At 46.2% G+C, this 25,254-nt stretch overlaps 1 protein-coding gene and 2 long non-coding RNA genes across 3 annotated transcripts in view; 1 reads left to right on the forward strand and 2 right to left on the reverse strand.

Annotated features, from left to right (window-relative positions):
* LOC138972661 (uncharacterized) overlaps window positions 1-25,254 on the forward strand; it is a 392,401-nt gene that overhangs the window by 45,893 nt on the left and 321,254 nt on the right. The window lies entirely within an intron of this gene.
* On the reverse strand, window positions 2,687-4,028 carry LOC138974945 (uncharacterized). The gene is made up of 3 exons (XR_011458461.1): window positions 3,598-4,028; window positions 3,422-3,492; window positions 2,687-3,133 (listed from the first exon to the last, which is right to left on the reverse strand). It is a non-coding gene; the product is annotated as an uncharacterized lncRNA (long non-coding RNA).
* On the reverse strand, window positions 8,433-10,605 carry LOC138972629 (uncharacterized). The gene has a single exon (XM_070345278.1). It carries the CDS (start codon window positions 10,272-10,274, stop codon window positions 8,586-8,588), a length of 1,689 nt encoding a protein of 562 aa, XP_070201379.1. The 5' UTR covers window positions 10,275-10,605; the 3' UTR covers window positions 8,433-8,585.

Consider the following 25,254-nt stretch of genomic DNA (forward strand, 5'->3'; position numbering starts at 1 on the left):
TACACCCCCCAGTCTCCCTCTGCAGTCTTCTTCGTGATCTGAAACAGGTTAAGATTAATATTAAATCATAATGTGACGTTCTTGCACTGAAAGTTAAACGAAACTTAAAGTAAAAACGGAAACATAATAAAAACCTTCATTTTTTTTAATTAAAGTGTGAGTCAGTCACATTAAACAAAAACGCTGTTTTTCCTATCCGTGCCTTGAACCAAAGAAATTTCTTTCTAAAGAGGCATTGAAGTTGGTAAGTGACAAAGAGATGTCCGCAAAAGGACCTTTCGATTTGTACTGAAAAGCACAGCCATCAGTCCATTGGACAATGTGGGAGATGTCCAGCCTTCGAGTCTCCCGCAGATGGGTCAGTGCCTTGCTGGTGAAGGCTTGCACTGCGTAATGGTCATGTTTCTTGTCGGGTGAAATGAACACCAGGGACTCAGTGGTGGTGTCACTGCACACAGGGCATTTGTAATAGGTGACTGTTGGTTGAAGTCACCTTCCAGTCATAGTGCCAGTGTGCAGCCTGAATCTCTTCCTGGTACGTACAAGAAAAGTTCTCAGCGAAATCCATGACCACATACACACACCCAGATGGAACAGGTTTGGTCTTCTTCATTTCAGCAAATTTCTTAAGCTGCCAATCTGCTCTGAAAAGATGTTGAGCCAAGAACTTCAACTCTTTGCGAAGTGCACCGATAAGTTGCTGAATGGTTCCTCTCTTGGTAGCAAGAATTTGGCGCGAAATGCGCTTACCTTTGGAGAGTACATTTTTGGATTCCCAGCAATGCCAGGTGAGTTCTCCAGCATGACCAAGAAGTGGGCTGACATGAGCATCAAACAAGTGCAAGCCACAGTCAGCACATTCACCATAGCAGCAAGCTTTTTTCTTTGGATCGCACGTAATGAGTGCAACAGCATGCCACTCATGGCGGATCCAGCAATGTCTGTTCTGCGCAGCCGCAACAGAATTGAGTGTTTCCAGCTTCAGCTTTGTGTTTGTGCAGTACACACAGAGACACTGCCTCAATTTTGCCTGTGCCATGAGACGAATGTTGGCTGGACGACACTTGGCAAACTTAGAAAAGCTCATTTTCTGACCACTGAAAATGAACTCTTGGTGAAGCTCTTTGAGTGGTCGACTCAGCACTGCCGCTGCTTTGCCACTTTTTTTGCTGACCATCTTTTTGTCAGGAATGGTTGTGGCCGACTCATCAAAAAACTGCACCGCAAGCGCATCGGCTGGATTTTTTGGGGGGGGGGCTGTTGCTTTCTGCCCCTTCTCATGCCTCTTGATGGTGGTCCAGTGGACACCCATCATGGCACTTCTCTCTTTGAATGTCCCAATGCCTTTGCAGACACTGAGAAGAACACGCCTCGCCTGCCTGTCAGCTGCCGATTTCTGAGACGCAGACAAGCGTTCACGAAGAGATGGCCCATTCGCTGATCAGGAAGAAGCGTGTTCATGGTACTGACAAAGAGTTTTTTCTTCTTGGGGCTTGCCTTGTGAATTAGGGAAGTAACAGTGGAAACAAACTTCCGAGAACTCCTTGGAAGAGCAGATCTGGCCCTCTGCAGTGCCTTCCGTTGAGCCTCGGGGGACCGTTCTTCAAAATCTCTTGGAACTGTCAGTTGACCTACTGACCTACTGCTTGTGCTAGCCTCACACTGAACTGCCTTACTGTTCTTCTGCCTATCCGCCTCCTTTTTCTTCTGATAAAGTTGTCTTCTCCTTTCATTCTTCTTTTCCTTAGTTTTTCAGTGCATTTTTTCTGCATGCTTTCTCTTCTCCTCCCTCCATTTTGCTCTCTGAGTTTCCCCTGCTAAAACATCTGTCCTAGTGAGCATTTTTTGTTGCTGGCTAGCTTTCTTTCTCTGCCTCTCCTTTTGCTTTGTAAGTGTATTTTTGAGTCTTTGATCTGCCTTTTTCTCTTCAGATAGATTTTGTCCGTAGGCTTTGCATTTTTCTTTGTTCTCAATCAAGTGCTTGTGATACTTGTCTGAGTCTTCCTTAATTTTCTGCCTGTAAGCTTTACACCTCTCAGCATGAGACAAACTGTCGCGATATAACCTTCGTGGTTGAAACCGACTTTAAACACTACTTCACGCGGCGGGAGCGTTTAAACAGAGCTACCCCACCCCTTTACTTCTCTTCTTTTGTCTTATTTCTGCCTTACCAGTCCTTTCACCTATATTTCCTTTCAAGAAAACTCTCCCTACTATTCCCTGCAGTTTTCCAATTCTTTTCTTGTTGTCTTATTTCTACCTGACTGGATCCATCACCTTTATTTCACTTACCAAAAGTCTTCTTTTCCACATCCTTATTTCTCTGCACCCCGCATGTCGTATGAGGCGACTAACGGATTCTGTTTCTCCTTTAACCCTTGTTAAGTGGTTCTTGTATAGAATATAGTCAATGTTTGTAAAGATTTTAGTCAAGCAGTATGTAAGAAATGTTTAGTCCTTTGTACTGGAAACTTGCATTCTCCCAGTAAGGTCATATATTGTACTACGTTGCAAGCCCCTGGAGCAATTTTTTGATTAGTGCTTTTGTGAACAAGAAACACTTAACAAGTGGCTCTATCCCATCTCCCCCCTTTCCCCTATCCCATCTCCCCCTTTCCCTCGTCGCGATATAACCTTCGTGGTTGAAAACGACGTTAAACACCAAATAAAGAAAGAAAGAATTTATTTGACAAATAGGGTCTTGCTTTGACTTTTTGGTTGCCTTCGGGTGACATTACGGATTTTATGTATTAGAATTGTTTTAATCTAAAAATGTGCAATGATTAACTTGTGGGGTCCTGATTTGGCCTATTATGGTCCGCTGGACCCGAAAAGCAACAGCTAACTAACTAACTATGGCCCTAAGTTCCGCCGAATACACCGACGAACCATTAGGGAGCCGGAGTTGAAGTGGTTGAACATCTACATTAAACACTTTGCTGTTTTGAGTCAAAGTTAGTGCTGGATATATATTACACTACCAACTGTTGATTCTTATGAATCACAAACCTGTGAGCTGGGCGTCTCTGACTTGAAGTTGAACTTTCTTGATCCAGAACCGTGTTGCTCCGAATGCTCGCCTTTGCTGCTGCTGTCCTCTCTTGACGGGGCTTTCTGCCATACTGTCCTGGAACTAGACAATGAATAAAACTCAGGGAACAAAATATATACAGAGAGAGAATACATGGCTACCGCACAAGACGGCATGCCGCCATAATGTTACTAGAGTATCAGTATCACAGGACTGATGAACAGGCCTAAGGCCTAAAACACCACAACCCTTCAAGTTCAAGACATTCTGAGCAAATGATGCTGGGGACCATTGTGAAAGGGCAAGAGAGAAAACAATTTTTTTTAACTCGATATCCCTCCACATGTAGATGTGGGTAACACAAAAATCAAAATGATGAAGACAACTTACCAAGCATTGCTGATAGTTCCCTTGGTCTTCAGGAACTCAAACAAACTTGATGCAGATTCAATTTTCTGAGGCTGAAACACAGAAGTTCTATATCATTTCAAGTTTGGGCATTAATAATCAATCTATAAATATAAATGTGGAAAAAGAGATTAATGCGCAAAAAAACATAATCATACCGGCTAAGCTTGCTGAACTGCCTCCTGACTATGACGGTTACCAAAGCAGGGCGTGAGGTGTTCTTCGATGACCAACGCTGGTCAGCTGTTGAGGAGCGAGGCATGGTGTTGTGATGACATCTGTAGTATGTCTTGAACAAGTTTTGACTCTGCTTGCAATCCTTGATAGGTACAGTTGCTCTCAGCCTTAAGGTAACCCGAGTCAAGGCCTGGAACAGGGAAACCCATTCTTTCGCACCATCTGCACTACTGATGGGAATGCGAATCTCTGCACTGAACCGGAAACAGTTCGCTTCGGAGGAAAACACCTTCAGTCGAGAAACATGGTACTTGTACCCACTTGGAAGAAGATCCTGAAAAGAAAAACAAGCATTGAAGAGATATTGATTGTTATCTCAGTCTCATCCAAACATTTTCTTTGTCAGTTTTTGTGTGGACTGTAATGTAATAGTAATACTAAATAACTTAATATTGTTGTGTTTAATTTTTAAATTAACACACCAACATTCAAAGAGAACACATTGTGTCAAATATGCAGTAATTCCCCAAAGTGTTTGGCTTGAGGAATCCTCCAAGAGCTGCTGGGGTAACATCTTTGCGAGGTATGCCAGTATTGCCACAGTCACTCACAGCTAGGATGGCGCCATTTTGTGTCCACTGTACACTTTGTGATTCTTGAATATTGGTAACAATAATTTCATGCAAATTGCTCTAGTCTATATTACTTGTACTGGTGTGAATCCCAGTATTGGCTTCTGCGCCTTCTGATAGATAATCAAATATCACCTGACCGTTCGCTGACCGAGCAGTAAACACTAACAGTCACAACGAAAGGTGCCGGAAAGGAGAAAAAAAAATCAAGGCTGACTTGTGAACACGCTAATCATGAATGTCCCACATGATGCCAGACTATCTCACCTTCAATGTTACATTTTACTTTGGTCACAGACAGGCATATAACTAACAATCGACATCATTGATTCATAAAATTACTCACAATTACACGCTGTTCGAGCTCCCATGGGGTCGCCTTCACGCGGCGGGAGTGTTTCCACTAAGCTACCCCACCCCTTTACTTCTCTTCTTTTGTCTTATTTCTGCCTTACCAGTCCTTTCACCTATATTTCCTTCCAAAAAACTCTCCCTACTATTCCCTGCAGTTTTCTGATTCCTTTCTTGTCTTATTTCTACCTGACTGGATCCGTCACCTTTATTTCACTTCCCAAAAGTCTTCTTTTCCACATCCTTATTTCTCTGTGGTCTTCTTAAGACCCAGCGTGTTTGCCGTGCGCTGCGACCTGTACCGGTTTGGGCTGGTGACCTGATGATTGAGGGGTTTACTTAGTTGCGACTTTGTAGCGCCAACACATCATTTTGGCCCAGTCTTTATCTAAGACAGGAGGTTGAAAAAGGCTTACCCGCTTCAATCAATCGGCTGGTCAAGTCTGGGTATATGTCTTGAGCATATTGCATCGGACCTTAGGCTAAAGGAGCAAGCGGCGGTAGGAGGGGGCGGCGGTAGTCGGGACAAACACTATGCCAAGTTGTTACCTAATCCGTTTCCGCTTGGAAAGAGTTGACGAACATTATGCCAAGTTGTTACCTAACCCGTTTCCGCTTGGAAAGAGTTAAATCTCCTATTACAGATTGATACCATATGTTTCCTCTTATCGCTGCGTATATCCATCTGTATCCTTGGCGCTCTGGAGTTGGATAACCGCTCCACCTAAGCGTCCCCTTGTTGGGCTCCGTGGTGGGTGGGGATCAGATGCGACGAAGATAAAGGCCCCAAACATGGCCACCTCTTCTTTTTCTTCTTTTTTTTCAAGCACCCGAAACGGAAACAAACGAAGATACTGCGTTGACTCTGACTCTGACGATGAAGTCCGAGTCAGAGCAACAAAGAACAAAATCAGCGAGGCCTGGCCCCGTTTCATTGTTGTTGAGACAGCAGATGAGGCACAGCCCATCTCCAAACTTTCGCCTTTTGCGATACAGAAGGTTATTGCAGGAGTATCATCAACGATAGACAACATTAAGAGACTTCGTAATGGTTCTCTACTGATTGAATGTCCTTCAAAAAAGGCATCAGATGGTCTTCTCCGTCTGAATGGTCAGAAATTTGTTGATAGACCGGTCAAGGTCAGTCCTCACAGAGGCCTGAACACCAGCAAAGGAGTCATCCGATGCCGAGAGCTGGAGGGCCTCAGTGAGGCTGAAATAAAAGAAGGTCTAAAGGATCAAGGTGTCATTGATGTGTACCGGGTGTTGATCAGGAAGGGCGATATCAGAGTACCCACCAACACCCTTTTCGTCACTTTTTGTACCCCAACCATCCCTGAGAAAATCAAAGTGGGATTTGTTCAAATAAGAGTGACTCTGTATATTCCATCACCAATGAGATGTTTCCAATGCCAAAGATTTGGACATTCAAAGGCTGGATGTAAACAGAAGGCAGTGTGCGAGAGGTGTGGCGGAGATCCTCACGAAGGTCCCTGCACATCACCACCCACCTGCACAAACTGTAAGGGAAACCATTCCCCGTCCTCCAGAGAATGTCCAAAATACAAGTTTGAACAGGCCATTCAAAAAACAAAAACGGAGAAAAAGATGTCTTTCTCAGACGCCAGGAAGGAGGTTGAAAAAACGAATGTTTTTTCCTTCCAGAAAAGTTTTGCGGCAGCAGTCAGTCAAAGACCTGCAACAAAGTCAACACCCACCCAGACCAGTATTTCGTATAGGTCTGTGGGTGTCCAGGCAGGCCCGTCCATGTTGAAAAGGACAGAGCCCACAAGAAACAAAAGTATTTGTACACAGACAGATGAAAGCACAGGTGGGGCTATCCCCACTGGAGACTCTATGGGGTCTCCTGGTGAGGTTTGCTTCACCGCCCCAACTGGAGACCCTGTGGGGGCTCCTGGTGAGGTTCGCTTCACCACCCCAATTGAGGACCCTATGGGGTCTCCTGGTGAGGTTCGCTTCACCACCCCAACCCAGAAGCCCGTTCACAGGGCAACTCACAGGAAGGGGGCCGTCGAGGTTGTGGAGGTAGTGGACCTTACTAAATCCACACCACGAACACCTCCGGACAAGGGAAAAGTTACTCTGCCCCAAAGATCGCCTCGCACCCCAAAAATGGAGAGAAATCCCATCACATTATACAATCATTTTGGGAGTTTATCCGACGAAGAGGGTATGGAGGCAGAAACTTCTTAAAACTAAACAAACATAGCCAATTTTATTCAATGGAATTGTAGAGGGGTCCAAGCTAACTATGAAGAATTATGTCTACTTTTACACAAATTTCATCCTGTTGCTACAGCATTACAGGAAACAATGCTGAAACCAAACACAGATTTTAATGTATCTGGATACAATGTTTTTAGAAACCATTCAGACAATAACACGTCTGGGGGAGTTGCTCTTTTGATTAAGAAAAGTGTACTTTGTAGTGAGATCAACCTATGTACAAACATTCAAGCTGTCGCAGCACGAGTGACATTAGATAAAACCATCACTCTCTGCAGTGTATATCTGTCACCATCAAAATGTTACACGAAGCACGATCTTGAAAATCTTATTGATCAGCTTCCAGCTCCCTTTGTTTTAATGGGAGATTTTAACGCTCATTCCCCTTTATGGGGCAGCAACTCTCTAAGTACGAGAGGACGAATTCTAGAAGATTTTTTAGACAATCGTAATCTATGCGTTTTAAACGATGGAGTACCAACCTATCTCCATCCAGCAACAGGATGCAAGTCCATACTAGATCTAGTTATTTGCGACACCTCTCTTGTTCTAGACTTTGAATTTAAAGTCTATGATGACACATGTGGTAGCGATCATTTCCCTATCTTGATGTCTCAAATAGATGGATTGGAAGAAGCTTCCCCCCAGAGATGGAACCTGAACAAGGCAAACTGGCTGTCTTTTACTGCCGAATGTTCTGTCCAACTCACAGAAGACACTGTCTTTGATGGAAGTGACGACCCATCATCTATTTTTACAAACACTCTACAAGACATTGCCACTGAGTACATCCCAAAAACATCTTCAAACAACCGCATTAAAGTGCCATGGTTTAATCAAGAATGCCAAGAAGCCCGATCTGAGCGAAAGAGAAGTCTACACAGGTTCTACAGATGCCCGACCCTTAGCAAGAAGTTGACTTTCTTCAGATTTCGCGCTAAGAGTCGCACTGTCATAAAACATTCTAAAAGAACATCCTGGAGGTCTTTTTGCTCAAACTTAAACTCTAAGGTATCATCAAGTAAAGTTTGGAATGCTATTCGTAAAATCAAAGGGAAAAAAGGATCTGCATCAATTAACCACCTTGTGGTAAATGGATCCCTTATAACCCAGAAGAATGAAGTAGCAAACGTTCTGGCTTCAACAATGGAAAAAAACTCATCAATAGAAAATTACTGCACAGATTTTCAAAAAATCAAAGCCACCCAAGAACGTAAACCCATACACTTCTCATCTCAGAATGAGGAGAACTACAACAAGTTGTTCAGTATAACTGAACTCAAACAAGCCTTACAAAAATGCAACAACTCAGCAATGGGGCTGGACGGAATACATTATCAGTTCCTCACACACCTACCAGAAAGTTGTCTTCTGGTCTTGCTGAAGGTTTTTAACCACATATGGGAGAGTGGATCCTTTCCACCTTCATGGCAAGAAGCGATGATTGTCCCCATTCCAAAACCAGGTAAAGATCATACAAACCCCAGCAACTACCGTCCGATAGCCTTGACCAGCTGTCTGTGTAAAACCATGGAGAGATTGGTCAACGCTAGGATGGTGTGGTACCTAGAAAAACAAAACCTCTTAAACGCGTCCCAACCGATCCGGCCTCTCCCATGATGCACCGCAAAAAAGGGGCGGAGCCTAACTAAATATAGCGAGAACGCATGCTACGCATGCTGTAAACAATCCCATGCTGTGTTAGTCAAAGCCGAATGGAAAGCGTGTACTGCCTACCTTTACTGCTGAAGAATTGCTGATGCGTAATCGTGCCACAGCATCGTCCAGAAATCAAAACACTTTCTTTTTAAGTTCCGCCTGGCACTGACACGGCGTGGATTCCTGGCATCCTGAATTTCACGAAGAGAGGTCACTATTCTGGAGTTGATGTTCTCATTCCAGTCTAGTATTGACATGTGCGTTCTCAGCGTGTAACTCTCGAGTGAAAGGCTGCCGTCTGTTCGTTTGTCATGGTACTGGAGCATGGTGTTGTTGAATGATTCAACGAAGTAGGTGTCCATGCAGTGAATGTAATCTAAAGGGTTCTTGAAAATGACTGTTCGTTCTAAAGCTTGTCGTAAAAGAAGTTCTGCCTTTGGGTCTGTGATTGGAAGTTTTGAAGGTTCGTACTGTGGGTCTGTTTTGCATCTTGACGTGGTGTGGCAGTCGTGGTGATTACCTTTGTAGTGTTGAATAATATTGATGATCATGGCTTGAAGTTTGGTAGGGTCGTCTTCACAGTTCTTCATGCTCCAGTACATGTGTGTCTTGATGCTGGCAGCCTTGTCACTCAGTTCTGGATGCCAGGTTTTTCCTTCTTGGTATCGTGGCCCAGTGCATACTGTTCGGACCTCTTTGGCGACGTTTTTGGCAGCGTGCCAAGTGTCATTAGTTGAGGTCGGGTCTGGCCGGTTGTCCCTCACCCACTTGTTCACGGTGGCGTTCCTGTCGTGACAGTGGACTCGTATGTGGACCGATCCATCCTCCTGCCCGTCCAGATAGTCGTAGACACGCTTAGTGCCAATCAGTTCGTGTTTCTGGGCGCACGGCTCATCGGTCCTGCTCACAACGGACACGTGTAACACTTTGTGGCTCTGTGCGCCCAGACACACAATGTCAGAATATCTTGAGTTTTTTCTCGTTCCGTGTCTGGCATCCGTAAGGATACTGATGCCACCATCCTCATAAAGAACAAGTTCCTCGAGTAGGGCGTCGTACGTCGAGTCAGACACCTGTCTGGCGACACAATCCTTGTACACGCTAAAAACATTACTTACGTAGTCATCACCCAGTTTGCCAATGCCTGCTGCCTCAACAATTCTCTGGTACTGGTTCAGCTTTATCCCAGAAACAAAATACCCATGAATCATTTTGCAGTTGACAAGGTATTTAACACCCAGGTATGGCGAGCTAGGCCAGTCGATTTTGTGATCATTATCACATGCAAAGGTGAAAAGACCGACATGTCCAAGCATTTTCATATTTGTACGCACAAGACTACATCCACACTGAACAGAATGATGATACACACGTTCACAAAACTTATCCAGGGAACTCTGGGCACAAACAAACAGCTGTTCGTCACTAGAATCAACACCACTGACAAGGGAGAAAGAAGTGTCTGCAAAATGTCCAAGAACTGGAGCATCAGTTGGTGCAGGAGGATCAAGTTCAATGTTTTTATCGATGAAAAAACGCAGTATAGTGTCAACAAGTTGTTTGTTAGTAACAGTGTTTGGATTCCCTTCTCCTAAAAATGTCTTAATCTTTCGTACTTGTGAATGAATCAAATCAATTTCATCTTTCTCTCCACTGAACTGAATTTTGCCTTCTGCTTTTCTCTGTACACGACCAACATTTCTTCGCTTTACAGCTTCTTCTGAGTCTTTGTAATATTTTCTTTTTTGTACGTTTGTTATGTCTTCCATTCTTGGAATACAAAATCACAGTCTAGGTACAATGCAACTCTCAACCGTTTTGGAAAAAAGCAAACCAAATTCCACAAGTAAATACTTCAAAGCCCTTCTCCGTACAGGACTGATAGAACATTTAGATAAATGACTGATTTCTGTGATTAATTCAACTTTTGAAGAATCAGTGCCAACACTATCTTTTAGAATGTAAGTATGTCCAGCTAGCACACTGATAGAAACAGACACAACAGAATAATTGGTGGGAATTTTTAGCGCCTTGTTTTTGGGCGCAAAATCTGGTCGAGATGACCGCACTTTTTCAAACTACAAAAGTAGAAAGGAAACTGGGGCCACAAGGAGGGGGGGGGGGCTACAAGGGGTGGGGGTACGGGGACACTGAGGGGTGGGGGACATGGAGGGGGTGGGGAGGGGGGCGGACCACTGACTTACAGAAAGGTCTAGTCTCTGTATAGTGAGTACTTGTAGGGCACACACAACCGAGATAATTAGACGTATTCATATTTCTGAGAGTAAACCCTCGACCCCCACCCCCTCCCCATCACAGGATTCGGAAACTCAACTCATGTGTCTTGCTTTCTGCTCTTCCCCCCGTTTGCATAGACTTGAAAATGAGCCAGTCTGTTGCCAGGGGGTTTTCATTAGTACCAGCTCACAAATATATAGGATATGTTGCAAAGTCAACGATACAATTTCAACTTGACCAACCTGATTCACAAATGAGCCTGATCTTCTGTAAAGGTGTGGTTCTGCTTCAGCAGCCCGCGCGGTGGGTAACATGCCAACACAATTTGTGGAACTAACTAGGTACCTAAATACAATGAAGTAGAATGAGACACCGTCGTTTTTATTCATCCCTGGGAGGTCCCCACCAGTAGGGCGCGAACCCTATCTACGTGATGACAGACTGCCCTAGTTTCCCACCAGTCAGTTTGTTTCAGTTTTCTACAGAACCATGGTTAGCGCCCTGTACTGTTCAGTCATTTGCAATTTGACGTGTTAGTGTGTAAATGATAATCAATGGAAAATAACTCATTTGATTTGAGGCGTAACAGAAGAACAACAAACGTCTGTTGAGACACTTTTTCGTGATCGTGGATGGTTTTTGAATACGAGAAGGAGTGAAGTATCAGTTTCTTCTGGAGATAATATTGCCAGCATCAGTGTCGAGAGGGACTCAGATTCACCAGCACTGTGTTCTGTGTCGGGTCGCGGTGTTTGTCCAGGCCTCAGCGTTGGTAGCGAGGGCGGTGAAAGCCGAGGAATCGGAGGGGCACAGGTGTCAGTGCCAGTGCCAGCCGAAGGGGAGTGTCTGTTTTGTTTTTGTTTGCCGTGTGTTGCAACGTGCAAACAGAAGTGGCTAGGCAGTGGGCAGCCAGCAAACATTAGAAATTCGGCGATCAGAAAAAGACTGTATAAAAAATACTGGACAATGATGTCAACACGCAATGCATGGAGACATCCTCTCTACATTCAAAAAAAGACACGCACACTTAGCATTGACAATCCCTGCACAGTTAATATACAAAGAGAGATCATGCCGGAATGTATACTTGATTTAGTGAGGGGACTTTATCCAAATCCAAACGGAATTCCATACCAAGGACATCACTGGTGGTAAAGGTAAGCGACAGCTTCTTGTTTCAGCATGTGTAAAGCTTGCCATGTGCTGTGTTATTTTTAGAACACTGTTGTGAATCTGTCACGTCAAGACCAAGTTTTCCACGCCCCCTTTTCGAACGTATTTCTCAGTTCAAATCTTTATCAACAAATATAACATTTCAGACAACTTTTTAACCGTTTGTATCAACTTCTTAGCCTTTGTAGTCGGAATAGCTTTGCGTATGCAAAATTATTTGAGAGAAAGCGACCTAGTATGTGAAATATTCAAAAAAACATCAGAGCTACTTCTGCTCGTGGCTCAGGAACAATTTCAAATGGTCTCCATAACGGGAGGCACAGGCGCCTTATATATGCCTGCCGGGCCTTTAAGTGATGTGCAATGTGGCTTCCGAAAGGGACACAGCACCACTGATCATTTGGTACGTTTTGAGACCTTCGTTCGAGAGGCCTTTGCGAGATCTGAACATGTACTAGCTATATTTTTTGACCTCGAGAAGGCTTACGACACGACCTGGAAACACGGTATTTTAGCTGATTTGCATGAAATGGGTTTTCGTGGACGTCTCCCTGTTTTTGTGGAAGGATTTCTAAGTAATCGATTGTTTACAGTACGGGTTGGTCCCAACCTATCAGAGTTCTGTCAACAAGAGATGGGTGTTCCTCAAGGAAGCATTCTATCACCCATGTTGTTCAACATCAAAATCAATAACATAGTAAAGGCAGTACTGAAAGAATCCGAGTCATCCTTGTTTGTTGATGACTTTGCACTTTGTGTGCGTGGCAAATCCCTACATAGAGTGGAAAGGCAGCTTCAATTATGTATAGACAAGGTGCAAAAATGGGTAACGGAGAACGGTTTCAAATTTTCCACCAGCAAAACTGTCTGTATGCATCTTTGCAAACAAAGGGGAGCCATGCCAGAACCCTCTCTGGTCCTGAATGGTAATCCTGTCAAGGTTGTTGAAGAATTTAAATTCCTAGGACTGACCTTTGACCGTCGATTAACATTCCTTAAACATATCCAGTATCTAAGAACATCATGTCTGAAAGCTCTGGATGTATTGAAAGTGGTTTCTCATACGGACTGGGGTGCTGACCGCACAGTCCTACTCAGACTTTACCGTGCTTTAATCCGATCCAAGTTGGACTATGGTTGTGTCGTCTATGGTGGAGCCGCAAAATCCAACCTAAGGCTATTAGACACAATACACCACCAGGGTATACGTCTTTGTCTGGGAGCTTTCAGGACGTCTCCAGTACAGTCCTTATATTTTGAGGCCAAAGAACCCTCTCTGAGGCTGCGACGCCTGAAACTCACCCTAAATTATGTGTTGAAACTGAAAGCTATGCCTACAAATCCAGCCTACCAATGCGTATTTCAACCACAATGCTCTGAATTTTTTTAAAGTCACCCAAATGATCGAGCACCTCTGTCTTCTCGGATTCAGTCACATCTGGCCGAATCAAAGATAAAACTCGATCATGTTAGTGAAAATCGATGGACAGAAACACCACCATGGACATTGCCAGATCCAGTTGTTCGACTCGATCTGACAAGGTTAAAGAAGTCAGAGACAAATGATTTGATTTTTAAACAGTGTTTTAGCCAGTTCTGTACCGAGTTTCCTTCCCATCAACGAATATACACTGATGGGTCCAAAGCTGAAAGTAAAGTGGCATCAGCTTCTGTCACAGGTCCTAATCTCGATAGGGCCTTTTCGGCCCGTCTTCCGGATGACAGTTCTGTATTTTCTGCAGAGTTGAAAGCTTTACAGCTAGCTCTGAAACAGGTATATCAGTCAAAAAAGAAAGACTTCCTGATTCTGTCGGATTCCCTATCGGCTCTTACCGCCGTGAAGAGAATTCAGCTAGATCACCCACTGTTGGTCGAAATCCAAGAGCTACATGCATCTCTGATTGAAGAAGGCAAAAGGATTGTGTTTGCATGGGTGCCATCCCATGTTGGAATTAGAGGCAACTCTGCAGCTGATCAAGCTGCTAAAGAAGCCAGAGAAAGACTCATCACTGACAAACACACAAAGCATTCAGATTTCAGAACTCGCACTAACATGTACATAAAGTACCTATGGCAGAGTGAATGGGACGAATGTGAAGAAAATAAACTTCATAAGATCGTTCCCCAGCTGTCGGACAGCCTACCCCAATGTCGCCTCAACAGGAAAGAAGAGACAGTTCTCTGTCGCTTACACATTGGGCACAGTCACATTACACATTCGTATCTGCTGAAAGGTGAAGATCCACCATACTGTTTTGGATGTGACGAACCATGGACATTAGAACATGTTCTCACAAAATGTGTAGACGTTCAAGAATTTCGAGACAAACACTACAATGCGGAAACACTGAAGGTTTTATTCCGGGATGTTCCCCCGGACAAGATTTTTAACTTTTTAAAAGAGATCAAGATTTTTTACAAGATTTAAAGTACCAGAAGTGAAAATTATTAATTTTTAGAACCTTCTTTTACAGTGATAGATTTGAATGTAAATAGTCTGAAACGTAGAACTTGCCATATGAAGGGAAAAGAAAATAACTGCATCGGTCTCGAATAGCAGCTAGCATCTGCTGAAGAGACATTAAACCCCAAAAACCAACCAACACGCTGTTCGAAAATATCAGGACTCTCTGTCTTGGACGTCATCTTCGCGCCAGACTCCTTCAGTCCATGCTTGTTATCGCAGACGAAAACATCCCGACACGTCACGAGATGTTACGTCAGAGCTCGGAAAAAGCCGAAGCTGTCTCGGACGGTCGCCGACGTCACTCTTTCATACTGGCGTTTAGGATTCGCAAATCCGCGCCCGGGTCGGGTCACTGTTGGTGCAGGCGATGTGGACCCCATCTGGTTTTCTGTAACAAAACAAAGGAAATCCGAAGTTTATTCAATACTCACAGTCCATGAATAACGATCTCTGCGTCAAGGATTCTCTTCAAATCACTCCGGGACATTGAGCTCACGACGTACTTTTTCAGCCCTGCAGGCCAGCCGCTTATTCTGATTTTTCCAGCTTGCACTGCTTTCCAAGGAAATCCCTTGAACTTCAAGGTACACCTGCCTGAATAAAAATAAATAATAAGAAAGAAGAAAGAGAAACACATTATTTAATGTTATTATTATGGAAAGCATTATGCTATACAAGAGAAGACACTTGGCATTGTTGCAGGGATGTCCTTTACCACACCAGCATGCCCATGTCATGTTAAATGTCCGCCCCGTGATCGGGAGGTCGTGGGTTCGAACCCCGGCCGGGTCATACAGGGATCGCGCTAGCTTTTTAAAAAATGCGGAAGTCATACGCAACGAAACGAAAAAAACGCGTCACGGACCAATATTTTTGCGTACTACGAAAACACGTACAGACACAAACAAAACACGCACGAAAGACTTAAAGACACTCCTTACCTAAATACGGCGAGTTTTCCTGTCGAACTCCGCGCACGCCTGTCGAATAACACCCCTGCTGTCTCCAACCTTCGGGCCTTGCGAGTTTGTTTCCCGCTCTAATACGACTAGACACACTTTCCGCCTTTTGGAAGCGCGAGATGGGAGAGCAGCTAATTAAAAATTTTAGTAATAAATTTTCATTTGATTAATATACTTACCCAACTCACATATAGCAATTAACCCATAGTTCAGTGCTGATACCGCTGTACGCGTCCCCTTAGCAACAAGGAAGACGCCTCTAAAAAAGAGTGACCGAGACCCGTAAGGGTATCCAGGCCAGCCCGTAAGGGAGGCTGCCTTCCATATGCGCGCGCATATGCCGCCATCTTGTCATTCTACACGAAGCCCAACTCACTACTTTTTTAGACCCCCATACCCCCCACAGCGGGGAGGCGGGAGGGAATAAACGATGTGAGTTGGGTAAGTATATTAATCAAATGAAAATTTATTACTAAAATTTTTAATTAAATTACATATCTTACCCAACTCACATATAGCAGATTGCTACTATAGGAGGAGGGTACTTACCAACTTAAGACCGCAGGACCTGCCCTGCAGCCACGAGAGCAGGCAAAGCCGCACTGCCATCTTGCCGCCTTGCAGCAATGTCTCTCAAATAAAAATTGATGAACACGTCCTCAGATTTCCAATAAGCCGCCGCCAGGACCTCTGATAGGCGCCCTGAGCGAAGCACGGCCACAGAAGACGCCCAAGCCCTCGCTTCGTGCGTCCTGGCTGACGTAAGAGGAAGCACCGCCCTGACCTCGCCAGACTGGCGTTGCCACCATCCATACGCTTGCTTAATGGTCAGTGAAACCCATTTAGTCAAGGTGACCTTCGAGATATCCTTCGCCCGCACAGTGTTGAGGGATATAAACAATAATTTCTGAGTTTCCGAGCGAATCGGCGAAGACCTAGACAGGTAGCTGCTTAACGCCCTGACAGGACAATTTGACAGATCGGGGTCTCCAGGAGCGAGTATATCGCTCAAGGGTGGAATACGAATGCAAGGCGAAGCCTGACCGGGCTTTTGATTTTTAGCGAGAAAATTAGACGTAAATCTCAAAGAGTAGGAGCCATCCCTCTCCAGGGAAATATCTTTAGCGAGACCAGAAAGTGCGTGCACCTCGCTACCCCTCCTAGCCGTGGCAAGCAAGACCAAAAACAGAGTTTTTCTCGTCAAATTAGGTAAACTAGCCAACCGGAGAGGCTCAAAGTCCTCCGATGCAAGGAAACGGAGAACCACAAACAGATCCCAGGCAGGGAGCTGTGATCTTGAGAGAGCTGCGTCAAGGGCAGCTCCCTTAAGCACGCTTGAAATGACACCGTCAAGATTGATCTTGCGACCGAGCTGTCTAAGAGTGGAAGAAATCGCAGACCTTCTAACTCGCAGTGAAGAAGGAGAGACCCCCCTACTAGCCAACCAAGAGAGGTGGTTGGCTACCTCCATGGACCTTGGGGAAAGATGTTGAACCTTATTCTCAGAGCACCACTTGGCCCATGCAGCCCAATGAGAAGAGTAAACGGAGCTAGTTGAGTCTCTGTGTGCTTTCTGTACCAGTTTCAGAGTTGTGGCCGAGGCCCCGGCACGACGCAGAGCGATTCTGACAGAATCCAGCCGTGAAGCTGCAACGCTTGCGGATTCTCGTGCGGGACCCCTGACCTGGGCTGTAACAGGTCGCCCCTTCGAACGCCTAGAGGAATGGGTGGGCGCACTGCCAGCCGCAGAAGGTCCGGATACCAGTGCTGGCTGGGCCAAAGAGGAGCAACCAGCACCAGCGCTGGTTTTTCCAGATCCACTTTTCTTACCACCTTCCCTAGCAGGCAAAACGGAGGAAAAGCGTAAGCCTGCAGATTTGTCCAATCCAGATCCAACGCGTTCACCGCCCACGCCAGAGGGTCCGGGAACGGTGAGACGAAAAGGGGAAGCCTGGTGGAGAATCTCGTTGCAAACAGATCTATGCAAGGCTTGTCTACTTGAACCCAAAGACGGTCCAACGCCTGGTGGGAGAGGGTCCATTCTGAATGCAGAACCTTGTCCCCCCGACTGAGGGCATCCGCCAAAACATTGAGCGTGCCCTTCAGGTACTTCGCTGAGAGAAGTATGTTGTGCGAGCTGCACCAAACCAACAGACGGCAAGCGCTCTCCGACAGCTTCTGCGAGCGTGTGCCCCCCTGCCGATTTATGTAAGCGGCCACAGTCGTATTGTCCGTGTGGACTTGAACATGACTGCCCCCCAGAAGCGGCAGGAAAGCCTGTAAACCCAGAGACACAGCCTCCAGCTCCAGCACGTTTATGTGCTGAGGAGCTAGGGAGAGATCCCACAGACCGGAGGCTGTCTGATCGGCCAGATGAGCACCCCAGCCTGTCATGGATGCATCTGTAACAAGAATGTTCTCCGGCGCCGGAGGAACGATCGGAACACCCTGAGAGACCCAGGGGAGCAGCCAAATACTTGTAGTGTTGCTGAACCAACTCCCCAGTCCTATGCGAACATTCCAGCCCTGAGAGGCTTGGTCCCACTGCCTCCTCAAAGCCGCCTGAAACGGCCTCTTGTGGACCCTGCCTAGAGGCACAAGGGGAGCCATCGATTCCATCTGCCCCAGTAGGGAGGACAACTCCCGGGCCGTGGACACACTCTTTCCTTTCAACAAGCGAACCAAGTTCTGAAGCTTGTCCACCCTCTTTTGAGAGGGACGGACTAACCACTCCACCGTATCGAAATCCATGCCCAGGTAAGTGAAGCGCTGGGATGGTTCTAACTCTGACTTCCCTAGATTGACTGTAAAGCCCAGCTGAGCCGCCAGGTCGAGAACCCTCGCAGTCTGAGTTCTGCACATGTACTGGTCCTGATGCAGATTCAACCAATCGTCTAAATACGCCCGTAGGCGTACCCCCTCTTGTCTGACAAGGGAGCAAAGCTGGCGAACGACCAGCGTGAAGATCCAGGGGGCCAGGGAAAGCCCGAAGGGGAGTGCCCGAAATTGAAACACTTTCTCGCCCCACAGAAAGCGCAGCCATTTCCTGTCTTGAACATGCATGAGCACATGGAAATATGCATCGGTGAGATCCACCGACGTGGCCCAATCTCCCGGACGCAGAGCTTCCCTTACAGAGAGAGGAGTCTCCATGACAAACTTGACTACCCGTAGGTATTTGTTCAGGGTGGACAGGTCCAAAACAGGCCTCCATGCCCCTGAGGCTTTGGGCACCACGAACAGCCTGCCGTAAAAGCCGAGGGACTCTCGATCTCGAACTTCCTCTATCGCACCCTTCAGGAGTAGGGAAGCCACCTCCGCATGAACGGCTGACTTGGCTTCCGGGTCCACGGGATATCTGAAAGGCGGCGGTATCCTGGACAGAGGTGCCTTCCCCTCTGCCCAGAGGAGACGGAATCCCGAACGCACTATTCCCAAAATCCACCGGCTGGACACCAGGCGTGTCCAGGCGGCCAAGGCCCTGGAGGGGCCACCCGCCGCCACCAAGGCGGGGGTTACTGGGAATAGTGGCTCGGGAGACCCTCATTGGGGGTGAGGCTTGTGCCCCGACCCCCGAGAACCCCCAAAGGAGCCTCTCTTCTGGTAAGGCGCGCCTCGCCCCCTACCCCGAAAAGAGGTGGACTGATTTTGCATCTTGCCCCCCCCAGACGAAGAAGGCTGAGCCTTATTCTGAGAGGTAGGCTTGCTCTGAGCCTTCTGAAAGCCGTGGTGAGCAATCCTTGCAATAGCCAGATCCCTAGCGTCCTGGGTTTCCTTCTGCAAAGCGTCCAAAGAGGAAGCACCCAGCAGCGACCCTTCCGTAAAAGGAGATACCTTAAGTCTGTCAATGGTACCCCTGTCTCGGATTTTTGAACCCGCCAAAAAGGCAGTTCTGCGGGAATGCACAGCATGCCCGTAAAGCCTGGCTGACAAGCTCAATTGCTCCTGAGAGACCCTGGCAAGCGTCGCCAACAGAGTTGTCACATCCTCCTGGGAGGCGTCGTAACGGAACTCAAACGGGTCTAACGATGAAGCGATAGACCTAGACAAAGAGCGTTGGAGAGAACTAGAGACGGAACCCAACTCGAGCAGAGATCTACCCGTCTCCTCCAAAGCCTGAAGAGCAGACTCCGTGTAAGGGACTGTTCTATCCCTGGCATACCCGTCCTCCCGCAGAGAAAGCAGTTCCGGAGTCACCGGTAGAACTGATCTCGGCAAAGCAAAAGAGTCAAGTAGAGCGACGGGACGAACCAACAGTTTAGAGCTCTTTGAGAGCGCAGAACAAGGAACGTGTTGACCCGCTTTAGCCAACCAGGGGCCCACCACCTCCGGCGCCTCCCCATGCTGTGACAACAGCGGAAAGGCATCGGACATAGCTCGACCTTTCGCAAAAACCTTCGACATCTCGACCGCCACAGAGGGGGACTCCCGGAATCGGAACGAACTTTTCGGTTCCTTAGCACTCCTGAAATCCCCTAAGGCAGAAGGAGGATGGACAAACTGAGATTTGTTCACCGCCACCTCCTCCTCGAGATATTTCGAAGCCACTCCAGCCGCCAGAGCCACCGCATCTGGCAGCTGCCGTGGCAAAAAGAATCCAGCACCTTCAGCCTGAGAGGCGGCACCGTCATCCAGGTAGTCTTCGTGCCCTTCCGTGCACTCCGGAGGCTGGTCCCCGTACTGACTAACAGAGTCAAGTCCAGAGCCAGCCATACTACCACCAACTTCCTGCCCCCTGGGCGGAAGCAGATGCCTTTCAACCTGACCACAGTCTACTGACGAGGCGGGAAGAATAGGAACATCTGTTCGCTTGTCAGGGCCCTTAGCACCCACTGACACCCCGACTAAGCGGTGGATATCAGCCAGTGTTTCAGAACTTTCACCTGGGATTAGACCCGAGGCTACTCCCTCAAGACAACGCTCACGTGGAGTACACATACCTTGTGAAGAAGAACGGCCACCGGCCGGAGACCCCACGGGAGCCTGAGAGATCCCATCCTGAGACGCATGCACGTCCGCCCTCGTAACAGTAGCAGAGGGAGGCAAACGCACACTGGCCAGCGACGCCGCACCCCCGACACCTGCCGGCAGCGCACGTAGCTCCGCCTTAGTTGACGAAACTTCAGCCGCTAAGGCCGAAACCTGAGAGCTTAATGTCAAAAGCAAAGAAGCAAAATCCGCAGATGCAAGCCCAGAACCTACAGGCGAGACATCCCCTACAACATGCTTAACCCCGAGCACGGGCTTCTCCGTAGGTTTAGCAGACGAACCGGAAACTCCGGGCACGCCAACAACAACATCACTACATTTTTTGGATTCTGAACCCGAAAGAGACACGGGCGTATCGCCGTGCGTTTTAGAACTTCTAGAACTTCTAGAACTTTTCTTAACAGGAGAGGGCGAAGCAGCTACATGTTTAGATGTTGACCTCTTCCCGTCCGCATTGTCGGCCATGATGAAAACAACTCACAAACAAATTTGGAAAAAATTTTGTAAGTCCGAAAACAAGCCAACAATGCCGCCAAAATTCAGGTAAAAAATGGAAAGATCTCACCTCAACAGCAAATGCGAAGTCCGGAGACAAGAAGACACCAAGGGGAACACAAACCAGGTCTGGAAGACCAAGCAAGTAGGCTGAAACACAGCCGGAGCGTACCAAACACGACCAGCTCCACTGAGCGCTGAGAGTAGAATGACAAGATGGCGGCATATGCGCGCGCATATGGAAGGCAGCCTCCCTTACGGGCTGGCCTGGATACCCTTACGGGTCTCGGTCACTCTTTTTTAGAGGCGTCTTCCTTGTTGCTAAGGGGACGCGTACAGCGGTATCAGCACTGAACTATGGGTTAATTGCTATATGTGAGTTGGGTAAGATATGTAATTTAATATCTGTTTCATTATCCGACAAGACATTATCTGGTAATACCCTCGTTACGTTCGTTTGCGATACTTCGATGCAAAAAGAAACGGACTTTAGTTTTGACGCGCAGATTTCATGTGTGTCATCACTTCTCGAGCCCTATAGTCAGTTTCAGGATCGGGTGATTATTAAGTCAGAGCAAAAGCGCTGCGTGAAGACAAGAAAAAGTTACAATATTTTTGCGTATGGCTTACGCGGCGCGGCGAAAAAAACGCGTCAGCGACTTTTAAAATGCGTCAAATACGCAAAAATCGTGCGTAAACGCGATCCCTGGTCATACCTACGACTTTAAAATTGGCAATCTGGTGGCTGCTCCGCCTGGCGTCTGGCATTATGGGGTTAGTGCTAGGACTGGTTGGTCCGGTGTCAGAATAATATGACTGGGTGAGACAGGAAGCCTGTGCTGCGACTTCTGTCTTGTGTGTGGCGCACGTTATATGTCAAAGCAGCACCGCCCTGATATGGCCCTTCGTGGTCGGCTGGGCATTAAGCAAACAAACAAATCTTAGACGAAGTAGGACTAGTAGTAGAAGCTGCAGCCGAAGCCTGTCTCAAACTAGTTCTATTCTTGGCGTTCTCCGCCATGGCAAAGCAAACTTACAAAACATTTTCATACTAGAAAAATTTTACAAGTTCACAAACACACGACAAAATGTCGCCAAAGTTTTCGTAAAACAAGAAAGCTCTCACCCAATAACAGCCAGGGTGCAGAAAAAGCTCGGCGGCAGACCAAGGGGCGAAGTCAAAGTCAGGAGACAATGAAACAAGGCTGAAAACAGCCGGAGCGTACTTGATAAGCGACCAGTCTTGTGAACGCTGAGTGTGGAATGAAAAGATGGCGGCATATGCGCGCGCATACGGAAGTCAGACTAGCAATAGTCTGGCATTATGGGATTGATCACTTTCTTTTTTAGAGTGGTCTCCCTTGTTACCAAGGGGACGCGTACAGCGTTACCAGCACTGAACTAGAGTTAATTGCTATTTGTGAGTTGGGTAAAGATATGTAATTTAATCAGCTTATTCACAGAAAAACCAAACACTATACTTCTCATCAGGGAAGCAATTCCAAAACGCAATGTTGCAATGCAATAAGGTAAAAAAAATTAGTCATGGTTTGGTGAGAATATACATAGTTCTACCATGTTCTTTCCAGAGTGTGATGTTTGCAGAATGATCGAGAGAAAAAGCAGTATTTCCACTAAATGCCATCTACTGCTTTACTAATTGTTGAGTTCCACTATTTTGCTATGTGCACATATCTGAATCCCTCTGAACCTTCAGATGCTGATCCGGTTCTTGAAAGATATGTCTCACACTCACATAAAGTCCCTTTTTTTTTCATTACTCAAACAAGTCATTGATTCAATTTACTAAGTGTTTTTTTTCTCTCTGCCGCAATCATGTTATTCACACAAATATTAATTTGGGTCCACTTTCTGTTCATTAAAATGGGACATTTCTGTTGCGCTTCCAAACAGTCTGATTTGCCCGGCAAAGTTTCAGTGGCAATAAACTTAGTCAGATTCAGACCAACAGCTTTTCTCTCCTCAACGCTCCACTTTCTCCGTATGCAGCCTTTCTTTCCTTCTTCAGACTCAGAATGTGAATGCCCGGGTCCGTTAAACACCAAATAAAGAAAGAAAGAAAGAATGCCCGGGTCGGGTCACTGTTGTTGGTGCAGGCGATGTGGACCCCATCTGGTTTTCTGTAACAAAACAAAGGAAATCCGAAGTTTATTCAATACTCACAGTCCGTGAATAACGATCTCTGCGTCAAGGATTCTCTTCAAATCACTCCGGGACATTGAGCTCACGACGTACTTTTTCAGCCCTGCAGGCCAGCCACTTATTCTGATTTTTCCAGCTTGCACTGCTTTCCAAGGAAATCCCTTGAACTTCAAGGTACACCTGCCTGAATAAAAATAAATAATAAGAAAGAAGAAAGAGAAACACATTATTTAATGTTGTCATTATTATGGAAAGCATTATGCTATACAAGAGAAGACACTTGGCATTGTTGCAGGGATGTCCTTTACCACACCAGCATGCCCATGTCATGTTAAATGTCCGCCCCGTGATCGGGAGGTCGTGGGTTCGAACCCCGGCCGGGTCATACCTAAGACTTTAAAATTGGCAATCTAGTGGCTGCTCCGCCTGGCGTCTGGCATTATGGGGTTAGTGCTAGGACTGGTTGAGACAGGAAGCCTGTGCTGCGACTTCTGTCTTGTGTGTGGCGCATGTTATATGTCAAAGCAGCACCGCCCTGATATGGCCCTTCGTGGTCGACTGGGCGTTAAGCAAACAAACAAACAAACAAACAAAATGTCATGTAAAATCAAAACGGAGCATGTTGAACTGCCTCATTCACATGACTGACTGGTGTCCTCATTTGCAGCACAAATCCAACCATGAATGATCAAGTATTGAGCACTACAATTTTATTTTGTCATTTAAAAACAGTTTGCGGTAAATTTTGATTTGAAACATATGCACGAAACATGTAACTTACTTGCTACTCCGTTCATCTTAAAGCAAACATGCTCTTGCAGCTCTGCAACAGTTGCAGTTCCGTCGCGGGAGGATCCATCTGCAATGATAATATCAGCACAATGCTTTTGAGAATGAACACAAAGGAATAAGTTAGACTGGTGGAATAATGTATTAAAGCAACACTAAGTGGCGTCATTAATAGCCACAATAGACCTTTACCTGATCCTTGACAAAAACCAGACATGTTTTGGAGATGACTCTGAATGTGCTCCTTCGTAGGGGTAATATAATCTATCCTTCTGCATAATCTTTTTCTTTTTTTATACATACATTGGTTCTTGATGCGGTCGATCACATCTCACTCACAGTCTCTGCTTCAGCCAGGTCCAAAGTTTCTGCACATACATACATGTATGACTATGAGATCTATACAAATAAGAAATGACACTACCACAACAAATTCAGCTACAAAACATGTATGATAACTAGCCAGGTAATGCAAAAACATACATCAGAATAAGATCAGCTCATGTTCAGCTTAATACCTCTCAGTTCTGTACATGATAGAACACTGCACCAAACTGACCATGCCTAATAGTAACACTAGCAGTAACATTGGGTACATCCCCTTATTCAGTTATTGTTGCACGTCTGATTTAAAGAAAGAAAGAAACAAAATGATTGATTAACTAACTGCAAATGCATACTTACTTATCAGTCAAATAATTATCTCCAAGCCTACCTTTGAGTTTACCGGCACGGTTGGCCTAGTGGTAAGGCGTCCGCCCCGTGATCGGGAGGTCGTGGGTTCGAACCCCGGTCGGGTCATACCTAAGACTTTAAAATTGGCAATCTAGTGGCTGCTCCGCCTGGCGTCTGGCATTATGGGGTTAGTGCTAGGACTGGTTGGTCCGGTGTCAGAATAATGTGACTGGGTGAGACATGAAGCCTGTGCTGCGACTTCTGTCTTGTGTGTGGCGCACGTTATATGTCAAAGCAGCACCGCCCTGATATGGCCCTTCGTGGTCGGCTGGGCGTTAAGCAAACAAACAAACAAACAAACCTTTAAGTTTCATATCTGTCATATTACCACATAAAAGCAAATTTTTTTTTAATACAGCAACAGACACAGATCTCGACATAAACACACTGACTCGTGAACAAACACACACAGTCACACACACACACACACACACACACACACACACACACACAGCAGAATGCAGTTCGAGAACACATATTTTCCTTCTCAGAACGTCATCAAAAATAAAAACAGTCAGCGGCGTTCTCTTACCTGTAAATAGTGGGCGATCAGGCAGATCTGTTCTTGCCTTCTTCATAAGTTGTTGATGGGCCGGCAGTGATCTTTTCTTTGGAGCCTGCCGTTTTTTATGCTTAATAAAAAGTTCCCTTTCTAGAGATGAAGCGGTTGCAGGGGTCGGATCGGGGTGAGCTGCTCTTGGCCCCTGGCCTCCGACAAAATGCTTCGTGCAAATGTAC

Source organism: Littorina saxatilis, linkage group LG8 (genome assembly GCF_037325665.1).
Source record: "Littorina saxatilis isolate snail1 linkage group LG8, US_GU_Lsax_2.0, whole genome shotgun sequence".
Taxonomy (NCBI): domain Eukaryota; kingdom Metazoa; phylum Mollusca; class Gastropoda; order Littorinimorpha; family Littorinidae; genus Littorina; species Littorina saxatilis.